General features: G+C 41.9%; 1 protein-coding gene across 6 annotated transcripts in view; it reads right to left on the bottom strand.

Annotated features, from left to right (window-relative positions):
- myo9aa (myosin IXAa) overlaps positions 1 to 15,025 on the bottom strand; it is a 133,338-nt gene that overhangs the window by 103,006 nt on the left and 15,307 nt on the right. For all 6 annotated transcript variants that reach the window (XM_083913644.1, XM_083913647.1, XM_083913645.1 and 3 more), the window contains exon 2: positions 81 to 1,040. In XM_083913644.1, the coding sequence (XP_083769770.1) occupies positions 81 to 956 (876 nt within the window). In that variant the 5' untranslated portion in view covers positions 957 to 1,040. The remainder of the gene's footprint in view (positions 1 to 80; positions 1,041 to 15,025) is intronic.

Genomic DNA, 15,025 nt, shown 5'->3' with positions numbered 1-15,025 from the left:
GTCTCAAATGCACAGCTTCGTTATCAGCAGAACGCAAAACAATCAACAAACGCATTTCTGCTGAAACGTTTTTTCCTTACCTCTAGTACTGGCCCAGCCCCCAGGATGATCTGCTCCACTCCACTGGCAAAACCCTTCTGGCTAAGGGCGGTCAGATGATGAATTAGAAAGTTTGTACTTTGCGTCTTCCCAGAGCCGCTCTCCCCAGATATAACAATGCACTGATTTCTCTCTCTCTGCAGCATGGCGTGGTACGCCACATCCGCCACAGCGTAAATATGTGGCTCCAAATCTCCCAGCGTATGATTATCATACATCTTCACATACTTGGGGTTGTAGATGGGCAGGAACTTGAAGGGGTTAATGACGATGAGGATGCTGCCAACATACGTGTAGATTCTCTCCTGGCGGAATCGCGAGCGCAGGTTGTCCAGCAGCGAGCGCTCGTTGAGCTCCGGCAGGCGGCATAGATCTGCATGGTCGCCCTGAGACTCAGGCTGTGGCAGCAGTCCACGTTCAACCATGCGCCTACGCTCCTCTGTGACCTGCAGCCACATCTGGAGGCTGCCGCCATAGTGAATCGAGCCGTCCAGGTTCTTCTGCCTTAAGAGGAAGCGGTAATCCTCGCCACCAGACAGTGGGCGGTGCTCTAGAGCCACACGGGGCCAGAGCATCATCCTCTGCACGGGACAGTCGCAGGGGTTCAGAATCCATTCCTCCCCACCGAACTCCTTCACCTCAGCCAGAACATAACACCTGGTGCGGTCCAGCTGCAGGCGTTCAATGACACGTTCGATGGCCTCAGCAGCTGTGGTGGTCTTGCGGGCGCTGATCGGGCAGTAGATGGTGCCTTCAGCCAGGGTGCCTGGGTAGATGCGCACAGTGAACTCTGAGTTCTCGAAGCGCGGTCGCCGGCCCAGGGTGCCCATGCCACCAACGCCATCACGAGCACTCATGGCGGAGCAGGAGTTCCCATTAGCAGCAGCTGCACTGGCACGTCCTTAACTGGGCTGAAGAGGCTACAATTCAAGACATTACCACTGTGAAAACAGAAGACAGAAGATTGATCAACACTCTGAGGATTTAGGATTAAAAATGATCACTTGTTTTAAGAACACAGAAAACTAAATAAAGCACTTTGAAACTGTGTATGTGTGATCTGACACAGCAATGAAGTGTTAATCTCAAACCAGACCACAGCCCTCTGCAATCACCGAGATTACGTAATTCGTCAGATTATGACACAAAGACTTCATGAGCTATTATGTAATCTACTGAAGGGCCACATTATTTTGCAGAAGCCCCGACATGCATACTCATAAAGGATAAAGGATAAGTCATAGGGATCTACAGGATTACCATTAACACACACACACACACACACTCCCAAGCACACATAAGCTCTCGCCAACACTGAGACCAGCAGCTGCCATCCTCTTTACTGAAGACACAATCACGCCATTCACAAGTTCCCTCTTTAATACACAGCAGAGGGGCATCATGGGGTGAGAAGAGGCCACAGAGAGAGACACGAGTGACTGAGCTGCTGACAAAAACTCTGCTGTTCTGTGATTCTATGCTTGGTGTCATCAGGAGTTTGGATGGTACTTTAGTACAATGGTTTCAGAAATGACATCTGAATGAATCCATGAACGTAATTGTATTTTTAAATGGTTAATCCAACAGGTCTGGGTTGGGCGACAGGGTAATGACAATATTCTGAATTTGATACAGGTCGTGTTAACAGCATACTCTCCATGTATTTTCTGAATGAGCCATGTAATTTCTATAATACAAGATTTAAGTGGTCTGGTTTCTGTTTGTAGTCTGGTTTCTGTTTGTAGTAAATAGTATTGGCCAATCACGTCTGAGCATGCTCTGGTTGCGTGCAGGTAAACAGTCTGTGTGGAGAGCAAAATGCATTGTCTTCATTATCTTGTTGTTATTAATTATCTGCATTGATACGTAGATAGTTTATAGAAACTCTGACTCTCAACTCCAACTCCATTCTCGTGTCTCAAGTTGCTATTTGGACCGTAAACAATGACCGACGTTCAGAAGAGGAAGTCTTTGCCCGGATATCCACTGGCGACACCAGAAAGCACAAAATATTTGCCCCCAGAGGCTAATGAGACATGACAGAGAAATGTGAGATATGCCGGGATTATTCGAGTTTTAGAAGCACTCTTTGGAAACTATACAGCACATTCAGAAAATGTGTCTCAATCTATGCTTTTAACCACATTTTGCGACACACGGCCTCTTGTCTGTTTAAACTCTGTGCATTCTACACAAACTAAGGAGTCATCCATTTGCAAGGCTGCAGGCAGAGATGCAGGCCCGAAAGGAAAGCCCACATTTCTGGAGGGGAGGAGAAACAGACCTACTTTTAAACATCATGAAATAAATGGATGTCAACCATAGACTGTATTTTTTTGTATTTGCGCAAACATCGCAATGCTGACCTTTTCAAGAAGGTGGTTAAAGGAATGAAAGTGGGAGGCTGTGTTCGCACGGTTCAGCAAGTACTGCAACAGCACCGGTGGAAATATCTTATTTCGTAAACTGCAAGTCAACGGTAATGTTAGTGGAATATTAATTTCCTTTCAGCCAGTCTCTTTCAACTTGTACTTATGAAACGGAGCGGAGGAATGAGCTTCAACTTGTTGCTATCAGCTTTTTGAGCCGGTACAGAAAGGAATGGCAACGTACAATGTGTTTCTTAAGTCCCACCCATTAATCAAAGAGTGTCAATCAAACGTGTGTTTTGTGGCTGCATGTGGCTATACAGAGCTAAAAATTATGCATACATTAGTATCTCTGCCTCTTCTTTTACTGTTTAGCATCCAAAATGTGAGCATCTAGTAGCATCAAGTATTAGATCTTGAATTCTGACATCACATATGTATTAATATTGTGAAAGTTGCCCGGTTTGACTTCCCACAGCCCAAGGTTGTCTTCATATGTAACGTTTAGTCAAAGCAACAGTCCAAACCCAAACATATTTAGATTACTATCATGTATTCCAATTCCCATTTCACCTGTCTAAAGTCTTATTTTACCCTTCTTTATCTACATCTTTCTATATTAATGAAACATGAGAGGCCTGCTGATTCCTTTACTTTCTGATGTTGAATAGATCAATATTCAATGCAACATCATATAAGTCATATATCACAGCTACACATGGAGGAGGTAAACAATTGAAGCACGCCAACCTACCGACTTGTCTGTGAGAGTGGCCGACCTTAATTTTATATGGAAAACAGTTTGTATTTGAGTAAGCAGTTATGACTTCTAATAATGTATTCAGCCTGAATATTATATGTATTTGTATATATGTTATTGTATTATTGACACTGTAACAACCCTTTGTCTTTACTGGCATCATTATAATTGAATCTTTTAAAAGATATCTTTGCTCTCCATGGGACAAACAGGGTTAAATAAAGGCTACATGAAATAAATTATGTTGAATATCAGATTACATTTTAGAACAAAAAGGATCAAACTCACTTATTTTCAAACTGCATGAGCAGCACGACCACAACAGGAAATGGAACAGGGACACGTATAGTTGGTGCGCAGAGTTTAGTACAAAGGGCTCCTGCACCCCTGGTCATTTCCTGTCGCCCCATATCCAACCTCTCATACCATGTGTCGCCTCAGCAACTTTGATATGACCATGAGGCGTGCACACACACACTCCTCCTCTTTCCAAACACACACCCATATGGGACAAAAACACACACATCACCATTTTTTACCACTAAACAAAGCATCTGACCACACACACACACACATGCACACACACACATGCACACGCACACATGCAGGCAGGCAGGCAGGCAGGCAGGCAGGCAGGCAGGTATTAACTGACTGATGAATGTAGGTGCGTGTGTGTCCGTGTGTGTGTGTATGTGTGTGTGTGTGTGTGTGTGTGTGTGTGTGTGCGTGTATATATTGAGCACTGAGTTAGGGCCTGGCGCCTGGAACAGATGGTCAGCTCGCTGCTTAAAGGATAGGGAGGGGGGGATTTAGGGTTGTGGCGGTGCTGGACAGCACAGGGTCATGCTGGCTGCTTCTCCGTTTACCACGACACGAGGACAAGCAACTAATGGATGTCTCCTCCAGGAAAACAATCACAGAACATCTCCTAATAACAAATGTCTCTATATCCGTCTGGCTTCTTGATAGATAGATATTTACAGACAACTACAGCCAAGAATGGATCAAGGAGAGGAAAATCCTGCTCAGACTGGGGGAAAGATGATGTGATAGATCGACTGGGACAAGGATGCAACTTTGAATCCATTTGCTTGATTGTCAAACGCATTAATGATTGATAATAAAAATATTATTTGAATAATTAAATAAACTTAGTGCTGCTCTTGCTCAATCAGTCTGTTGTAAATTGATATTTGCAACACAAAAATAATACAAGATTAAACAAGATGATGACGCACAAATTACAGTGTTTTTTTAAATATATAAATGAGATGAAACTTAACATTCTGGTGTAAACAACAACTGCTGTAACCTACAAAAAAATACAGGGGATGTGGTAGAAAATAAAAAGGGCAGCTCTGGTCTTCAGACAACACACAAGCAGACCGGTCTTCCTGGTTTTTACTTAATACATGTGCATAAATATTTGGCATATCAGTTTTGAGGGGATAATATTACAACAAAGGAATAATAAAAGAAGCAGCTGCCACAGTGAGCTGGTTAGATCGCAGGTGGTTGCTTCTTTTTCAATCAGGAAAGTTCTCACAGGTACAGTAAATGGTCTTATATTTTTAATAGTCTTTTATTTTATTTCATTTTTTGTATATGTCAAAGTTGGAAACGGGAGATAAATCGCTTTCTTCTGGTTATATGCTGCTCACAGAAATATGATACAAGGTCCTTGAAAAAAGGAAAGAGGCAAAGCAGCTGACTCAGTTTAAATATCCTTCAGTTAGGATTATCGGTGATTACCTGTCATTATTTCATTATGGTTAAACCTACAACGTGTCATCAAAAGTAATAGCCTCCGCCATGTTTTGTGTTAAAAACCAGTCGCGTGTCCAAAGAAGTCTTTGGTGTGTTTCTCTTATGCCCAAAAATAACTGCATTCAATATGATGTACATGTACATGTATAACAATAAAGACTATTATTATTTTTGGATAACATATAAACTATAATATAGTATAATTAATATAAACTCATTGTTCATGTGCTCTCCATCATTGTTTTCTCGACTGCAAAAGAAACGGAAAAAAACTGCATGGGAAAGCACGGTTGTGATTATAAACCTTCATAATTATAATTTTTTACTTTTCTAACCCTTTGAACGTTGCAATAGAAGTGATCCACCGGTGCTGTGTTTTATTTTTGCTTATGTCATTTCTTTGAGTATCTCCAAATGCTTCATAACACTAAAATCTAAACAACCTCAGTTAAAAGGTTATGCAATCATGCATTAAACCATCATAATAAAGAAGAGTTGTGAATTATAAAAGCTGTAATTGTGTCAGAAATTTTTTTTAAATACAAGAATCTGGTTTGTTTTTTTTAGCACATTTTACGAAATAAACACACAAAACATCCAAGCTATGTCAAAATGCAGACACATGAACAAAATATTTGTTAACACTCAAATATTGGTGTTTTGACAGTTTCATCTGCCGTTGAAACTGAGGTTTTGCACCGGACGTCACGTAACATGATGACATCATCACGAGCGTACAAAATAATGTCAGGAGAGACAGAAGCTTCAACTTTCTGCTGCAACAACAATGAACGCTCACGCTGTTATGGTTTTCATTTTAGATCGCTTTATAAAGAATCGTGTAAACAACGTCCGCCCCGTGGGAGGTCTGTTTCAAAAAAGGGTTCACCCTTTACACACACACACACACACACACACACACACACACACACACACACACACACACACACACACACACACACACACACACACACACACACACACACACACACACACACACACACACACACACACACACACACACACACACACACACACACACACACACACACACACACACACACACACACACACACACACACACACACACACACTGCATTGACGGCATAACTCACACTGTGCGGTGACGACGTGTTCAAAGTCGCACACATGCAGCCACACAGCAACAGAGTGAGCGAAAATGTTTGAGGCATGATGTCATTTCACCTGAGCGCTGGGTGCGTGATTGCGCGGTGACTCAAAAGAAAAAGAGGCTGGATGTAGATACGCTTGAGGTTTGTGCCCTGGAGGAAGTGACAAAGCAGGAGGAGGGAGACAGCTGCAAGAAACCTGCAGTGGCCTCTTCTTCACTTCGGTCCTCCTCAAACAACAGAACTGGTTACATCACCTGAACGCTCAGAGACGAAAGAATCACAAGTAACCTGACCTGGAATCTGTTTGAGGAGATTTTTCCCAAAGACAAAACCGACCCTAACTCAACTAAGATATCGACAAAATGTAAAACAGAGACAAACAACATGTGTTCTTGATTGAGTTAAATTTAGGTCAGATGTTTTCTGAGTTAACTGAAGAGTCATGTTGGAACTAATCTGTATTATCTGCACTTGGATCAGTGGCTTAAAACAACCTGTAGCATGAGCGAAACATGGAAACAATGGTGTGTTGTATTCGCTCGTATTAATAAAGCAGAATGCATTTAAGAGGTGGACCGATTTTCAAACAGCATTAAATCAGAGCATCTGGGTGGAGCCTGTTTTTTAACTAACAACTGCATATTTATCCTTTTTGCAGGTCATTTATGTACCCAGGATGCTCGCAAATTAACATATTTTACCCTTGGATGGTCCCATATTCCAAATTGGGAAGTCATTCTTCTGACTTCCGTGAGTTCATGAGCTTTAAGTCGTAATGTGGAAACAACCTGGACGCTGTAAAGAAGATGTGTTGCATTGTGTTTAAAGTGCTTAAACACCATGTTGACTTATTTCCACTGTGATTGTGTCCCAAAAACGACTACTATATTGTTTTACCTTACTTGCTGTCGGGTTAATAATAATAAAAAACTGTTCTAACCTATCTAGGTCACTCTATGTGGACTGCAACTAACGGTTACAACCTGACACCATGTGAATAAAAGATGCACATGCAATATGTGAATTAATGAAAAGCTTATCATCATCAACCCAACATTTACTTTTTCTTTAGTCTACTCAGGAACCGGACGTGAATGTTTCTGATTATTTCGACACCGCCTGAATGCAGCATCAGATTCTTCAATGGCAGATGAGTGAAGGATCAAGTTTGGTCAGCTTTCTACAACGTGAAGTCATCTTCCTGTGTGTCATCAGGGCTCAGCTTGTGAATTCAGAGAATTCTTTATTGTATCTCTAACCACCGGGAATTTTAATTCATTACACTAAGGTGTGTGAGCTGGCACTGGACGGTGAACTCTAACGTCTAGCCTACGCGCTTTTTATAGCTTCATGTGTGAATCTGAAAGCTCCATATTTAGCCTCTACGTTTATTAGCTGCATGTCACAGCACCGCAATAATAGCTCCTGCACATTTGGTTTCCGTCAGTTATAGAAATGAGTTTGCAGTAAAGTGTTGCTATTATTTGACCTGTTTGGGGTCAGGGTAAACGCTGGTGACAATAATAATGTTTTGACAGTTGAACATTCATGTGAAATTCACACTGAATGGCCGAACACTTCCTGTAAAGTTGACTCTTTAAGCCATGAAAACAAGAAATGTTTATTCAGTTTTTATTACTGACAGTCAGCCAGTACGGTGGCAACCAAACTGTCTTGTAAAAGTAGACACTGACTGATTTTATATGTTAATGTTACGAACCAGGAATGTAATTTCAATGCTCCATAACTTTAAATTCAGAGGAGAAAACTCATCGCAGCCTTCATCAGCAGACATTTGAACTGGGCGTGTTCATAATTAGAAAGAAGTGACATGAACTCTGCTGGGTGAATTACACAAATACAGGTGTGTCATCTTGTATTTACGAGCTGTATTACCACTTTAAGACATTTTTGGTCATTTTAATTGTACTAGTTTATTATTATTATTATTATTATCATGCAAGTTGTCAACCCCAAACATGATTTCACACTCCTTTGTTGGAGAAGATCTTTCATCGAGTTTATGCAGCAAAATTATCTTAGATTTGTTGTTTATCAGTTTTAATTTCTAAGGAGCAATATTACTGTAAGGGCCATGTGTGGGCGGCAGTAGCTCAGGTGACTTGGCTGGGAACCGGAGGGTTGCTGGTTCGAGTCCCTGTGTGGACCATAAATGGAGCAAGGACTGGTGGCTGGAGAGATGCCAGTTCATCTCCTGGGCACTGCCGAGGTGCTGTTGAGCAAGGCACCGAACCCCCAACTGCTCGGGGCGCTGGTCACTCCCTCTAACATCTCTCCATTAGTTGCATGTATATAGGTCCTGTCTGTGCATGGGTGTGTATTTCGGGCCTGTGTGTGTAAAATGAAAAAATAGAGTGAAAAATTTAATTTCCCCATTGCGGGACGAATAAAGGAATTCTTCTTCTTCTTCTAAAAACTGTGATTGAGAAGCGTGATTTAAAATTCTACTAAGTCTAAGTTTGCAGTTTTGAAGGTAACAGGTGTAAAGTTGTTATTGCTTACTGAGTCAGTTCCTCCCCGAGTACCTTTTTTGCTTGTAGAGTTATACTCTGTCACAAAAGGGTGTGCTCACAGTTTATTGGTGTCTACCTGTATCACATGTGTGAAAGAAGGTGCTAATTATAGCAGTGCATTACAGCACAGATAAGACACAGATAAGGCGCAGAGAGCCAGACGATGCTGTGCAGCGTACATACCACACAGAAACTCATTTCCCTGCTTTTAATGGGGCTACACTGCCTTCAAAAACACGGCCCAACCCCCCTCATCTTTACAGGCAGAGGAAATTGCACTTCAGACATGAAACACATACAGTACAAGCGGTCATAAAACCAACTGTAAAGAAAAAGGGGATGGGCATGAGCCGCTGTAACTGAGATTGACTTTGATTGTCATATGGAAGATATACTGAAAGTGTTACAGAGAAAATAAAACGACGCCTGCAGCAGTAAAATAACTTCCGCACAGTATTTGTAAGTTTTGTGTACGGAGCTTAAGAAAGCACAGTGAGAGAAGACAGACTTTGTATGGGTCGAGCCAGATTTTTTCCCTGAATTGAATCTTAGAAACAGGACAAATTTGTGCCGGATTCAGTCGTCGCCTGATTGATTGCCTGAACAAACAATAATCCGACAATTAGTTGGATTTCTCACGTCAGGAACTTTGGTCGACCGTTCTGTCTGCAGTTCAACGGTCTGAAATTCCTCCAGAATGCTGTCAAACGATCGCAAAGGCATACCAGTCTTGAATTCTCAATTCATTTTGGATTTCCAAGTGCCGTTTTCTACAGTGCAGAGCAAAATACCTCTGGATAGACCTACAACCAATCACAGCAATGAACCGGTGGTGCTTGGTCAGTGGAAAACAATGGCGACAGGGTTACAAACCTTTTAAAATTACAGCTAAACAGCACAGTAAAGTGTGCTTCTGAAAACATTTTATAGAAACAGTCAATACAGCAACAGAACATTGAGTCGTATTTGATCGGTGCTGACTAGGTTGAGAGTTTGATCTGAGTTTTGTGAGCCTGAAAAATGCTGCCAGTCGTCGTCTTAAACCCGCCCAACATGACATAAACGGTTGTGATTGGTCCGTACTATGTCGAGCTGCTGGAACTCTGTAGTATCGGGCTGTGTCGGACGTCTGCTGTTGGAGAAGTTTAATGGTCTGATTTCTCTCCCATGTGTTGTCAAGAGATCTGTTCTAAACTGCTGTGAGCTTGTTTTTCTCTGGAGTAGTATGTTACGTGCTGTGGCCCAAAACTGTTTGCCATGTTAAACTAAACTCCATATTGTCTCCATCTCCCAGTCTCTCCTCACTTTCTGTTCATAGTAACTGCACAAACTAAAACAGCCTTTCTCTGTTTTTGTCAACACTGTTGAGGATGCAGGTTGTCCTGTTCATTGGAATTATAACGGGACTTTAATGCACAATCATTTTGAATGTCAATATAAGAAGACATTAATCCCACGCAGCCGTGATGTGGTCATTTACATGTCCCAATGTTTGTGTAGTCAACCAACTTCACTAGCATAAAGTGGAGATCTCAGTTCAGTGTGGCAACACAGGAGTCACTGTTCACCTGGTTGTGATGGAGCATTTATGTGCCACAATCAAAAATCCTGTTTTATACAAAGGGGGACAGAAAAGTTCAACCTACTGTGACTCAGTGGACTGAAATAGCCGTCGTCCCCTTTCCTCAAAAGAAGCCTTGCCTCTCATTGTTTTAGTGTGGACGAATAACGTTTAAAAAACTAGATGTAGATTCATTTTCAGATTCTGTGTGGACATTAGAGTTCAGAAGAAGTCCCAGCTGTATTATGAAAGGAATAAAGGGGTCAGGGGATTGATGAGTGGCAGTGGGCGAGCATCAACATGTCCAACAAACTCGTACATAATTACAGGTCACCATTCCCGGCACCCACATGTATGAATGTGTAACACAACTCTGCATCTGCAGTGTCCCACAGAAGCTGTTCACCTTCAGCCTGGAGGCAAAGCTGCAGCTCGCAGAGAGCGGCCTTGACCTTGTAAAGCAAAGAGCTACAATTTGGTGGCTTGTTTGGACGCTATGTGGAGCAACACGATAACGGTGGAACCAGAGACCTGCAGAGTCAACTAGCTACTTAGTTCTAAATAATCATCAACAGCTTTGATAGTTTAAGTCATTTATAAAGGAAAAGGGGGTTTTGCAGATTACAGTTTCTCCAATGTGAGAATCTGCTGCTTCAAGGCCTGTTCACGCCGGCATTTAACAACAAAAACTTAATTTATTCCAGTGGAATCAAAGAAATTAAAAGGAATTTGCTGCCTGTTAGAAATGTTATCCTTTTCAATAAAACTTGAATAAAATGATCCTGAAGACAAAATGCCAGGACGATCACATTACAGAGAACATAGCACGAAGCTCGGGGAGCTGTTATGACTGACTAGGCTTAGCATGTTACAGCTTGCTAGCGCGTTAGCAGTTAGCTCGTCAGCAGGAGTTTACGAACTACCCTGCAAGAAGTCCTGATGTCATCAAGCCTTTAGAAAGAAACGCTTCGAGAAGACATGTAAATGCATTTCACTGTCGCTTTTGTAGCGTGACGAGTCCTCATCCACCTCTGTTTTATATCACTGTATTTTGATTATTCAAGTTTGGACAGTTCACTCCAATCGTTGGATCTTTCATTGACTAAAGCAACAATCAACTAATTAATTAATAAAGAATGAAAAGATTTAGTCTTCTCCAGTCTAGCCTAGAGAAGAGCCGTTGTTTTAAGTAGCCCAGTTTGTGTCAATGCTGCTAGGGAAGCGACCCATGAATGACTCTTTTTGTTCACTCACACCCTCCTCCTTTTCACCGGGCTCTTATGGAAGTACAGGAATTGAGAACCGGTTCCACTTGAGAATTGTATGCCTCCAAGCTTATTAATTCCTTTTATCGATGCCAGCGTGGTTTTCTGACAGTTGCACATTGCAAAACACTGACATGAAACTCGTTAAACCACTACTGCGGGAAAGAAGTAGCAAGGAGGAGCAATGACGAAGAAGAAGAAGAAACAAAAGAAAAATTGGTAATAACATTACGCACGCAGGTGTTTTTTTTTTCTCTGAAAAACCTGGTCGAAAAAAATAAAACAGAAAGTTTTGCAAATATTATCTAATTTCATCTCCACTGCGTTCAGACTCGGATGATACAAAATTTACGTTGATGCTGAAAACCTTCTGCAGGCCTTTTTTTCAGTCATTTATTCATCTTCATTTGCTTATCCCGGGGTCGGGGTCGTGGGAGGGGGGGCCGGGGCCGATCCCAGCTGACATCGGGCGTGAGGCGGGGTACACCCTGGACAGGACGCCAGTCTATCACAGGGCACATAGAGACGAACAGAGAGACAACCATTCACACATACGGGCAATATTTAAAGTCTTCAATCAACACGTGCATGTCTTTGGATTGTGGGAGGAAACCGGAGTACCCGAAGATGCGAACCTGAAACCTTCTCGCTGTGAGGCGACAGTGCTAACCACTACACCACCGTGTAGCCCCCTGACTTTTTTCTTCCACAAAGAAAGTTCATAAGGAATCAGTAAGAGAATCGATAAAGAATCGGATGGATGAGCTGAATCAATACCAGCATTGGTATCAAGAATATCAATTCACGCCCCTACACTTATGGACTGTGCATGCACCACACAGAAGCAGGATTTTAGATTTAAGACTTTAAGAACAGCTGTAAAAGAGCATTAATCAAACACCACTAAAAATGACTGTTAGTTGCAGCCTCAGCGCCAACACAACCTGGACAAATAGTAAAAATGTTCAAACTCGCCAGTGGCAGTTGAATTTCCTTCGGAGAAGTGTACAAACCAATAATTGGAACATACCAACAACGTTGCTCCAAAGTGAGTGGTTGACACAGAGGTTAACTGTTTGGTAAATTAACTGTAATGTGAGGATGTGGCACAGCAGCCAACTGTACCTTCTCCCTGTATTTAACTCACTGCTGAATGACCATGTTTGACGCTAATTTGGGTCAATGGAAAACGAGGAGTGCAGGATGCCAACGCTGTAGTCAGCGTCTTCAACAATTTGGTTTTGGGGTTTTTGTTGAAATTGCAGTTAATGCATGCAAATGCTTCCTCAAAGCTCGGCTGTGTAGACTGTGCTCACTGCTCCAGAACCAGGACTTTTCTTTTCAGCACCAGGGGATTTGCACACATGGGAAATATTTTCTCAGCGCAGCTTATACAGCGCTTACAGTGCCTGTGAGTGTTGCTCTCCTTTACATGTCGCTACAAAGCGAGTGTTCCACTGCATATGAGACGCCCAGGATCACATCACATCATTTACTGCAACTGTAAGATGTGATGTTGCATCTTGAAAAGGAGTTGAAAAAAAAAAATGGTATCAGGATTTTTCTTTTATCTTTAAAAAAAATACTATTGACCATAAATCATTATCATACCATTATGCATCCTCAATAAAGCCAGAACCTGTGATGACGCGTCTCCATGAAGTATCTGATGTAAATGATTCAGAATATCCGCCTCTTAAAACAAGATAAGAGCAGCAGAACCTGAATATAAACCCTTAATATATCTAGTTGATCTAGATTTACCACTCTGATGAACCATAAGAGAGGAATGAGTCGAGGTGGGACTGACTGAAGGGAGTGGACGTGAATAGTATCTGTCCTGAATTAACTTGTCAATTAAAGTCCGGAGGGTTTGTTGTTAATGTCTCATGCGCTGACAGTAACGTGGTTCCAGGGCCCGCAGTGAAACACAGCCGTACATACTTTTCTACCTCTGAGTTGTGCGCTCACTCACACGGCTCTCATGTCTCTCTGTAACTACTAATGAGCAGGAAGTGGTGTCCGGGGTGTGGAACATGAGCTCTGACCGAAATATTCAGAGAGCCGGCAAAGAAACACACATTTCTGTGTCGTTTTATTAAGTAACGTGAAATCACATGATGGAGGACGAGGTTGTCTTGATTGTTTGTTTATGAAAGAAAAAAGATTGACATTTGCTTCTTTTTTTAAATATCTGAATACAAAATGTACATACATACATAATAATATAATAATATACACAGGGATTTGACTCGGGGAAACATCACAGTGAACCAAGAAAGCTACAAGTTAAAGGAAGTGAAATACAAGAGTCATATAAAGTTAAGAATGCTAAAAATGCTACGTTAGGCTACATATGACGTTTGCTGTTGTATAAAAGTTAAATCCTTTATAATGATACTTCTGCACAAACTGAACACTCCCTAATATAATGTTGTAAATTAAATATTTGGGTTTTTTAATCGATCGGCAATCAGTAGAGTAGGTATGTGAATTAATTTTACGAATTAAACTAGAAGAAGAGCGTTCCTGTAGCTGCTCCAGCCTCCCCCGCTCTCTATGGCTTAATTCATGTTGTGCTTTTGTAAGTTTGGGTCCCGGGGAGAAACAAAAAATTTTCTCTCTGGTCTCGAGCTGAAAAAGTCTTAGATCCCCTGCTCTGAATGCACGAGAGATACAAAATAGTACACAATGCACCTGGAAAAGGTCAACAAACATGTAAAGCACACAGGATTTCCAGCTAAGGAGGAAAACACTTTATGGTCCTTTAAATTCTTATTATATTGCTTCCTATGGCGTCTGTTCAAATTCATTATTTCAGGATACCGTGGCATTTTAGACACAGCTCAGTGAACCAGGAAATCATGAAGGTGAAAGAGAAAAGAAACTAAGAACCAACAGAAATGTTTCCTCAGTTTGAGTCATGAAACTACAACATGATCGCCTTTATGCTGCTGGATCTTTAGGATACAGGAAGCAAGTTACCAAGACACCTGAGTCAGTGAGGCCAGACCTGGCTGGGACAAGTCCGCGCTGGAATCACTGTCCACACCGTAATTAAAAATGACTGAATGCCTCTTAGGCCCGCCTGTGCACACAGCCGAGGGTAACTGTGGCCAGGCATTCTGAGTGAAGGGACGGGACCACAGCAACTCCTGACTGAACAGCAACGGGTGACATGAAAATATGACTCTAGAGGATGTGCTGTACATGTGTGCATGTGTGCGTGTGTGTGTGTGTGTGTGTGTGTGTGTGTGTGTGTGTGTGTGTGTGTGTGTGTGTGTGTGTGTGTGCTAAATTAAAAGCCTAACTTTGCTTTGCAGGACCTATTATTGTTATTGCCTAAGGTGGACTGGAGAGAGCGGAGTGAGAAAGCAGAGGAAGGAAATGAATACAGCAGCAGTTCCAAGGACAACAGTGTAAAAAAAAAAAAAAAAGAATACATTGCATGCCACTGTGTGCTCTGATATCTACACATTTTGCAACTTCTGTACCTAGAAAATGTGTCCTTTTTTTGGTATCTTCACTGATGCAGTA

The sequence above is a fragment of the Echiichthys vipera genome (genome assembly GCF_963691815.1).
Source record: "Echiichthys vipera genome assembly, chromosome: 1".
Classification (NCBI taxonomy): Eukaryota; Metazoa; Chordata; class Actinopteri; order Perciformes; family Trachinidae; genus Echiichthys; species Echiichthys vipera.
This window is presented reverse-complemented; position numbering and strand designations above follow the sequence as displayed.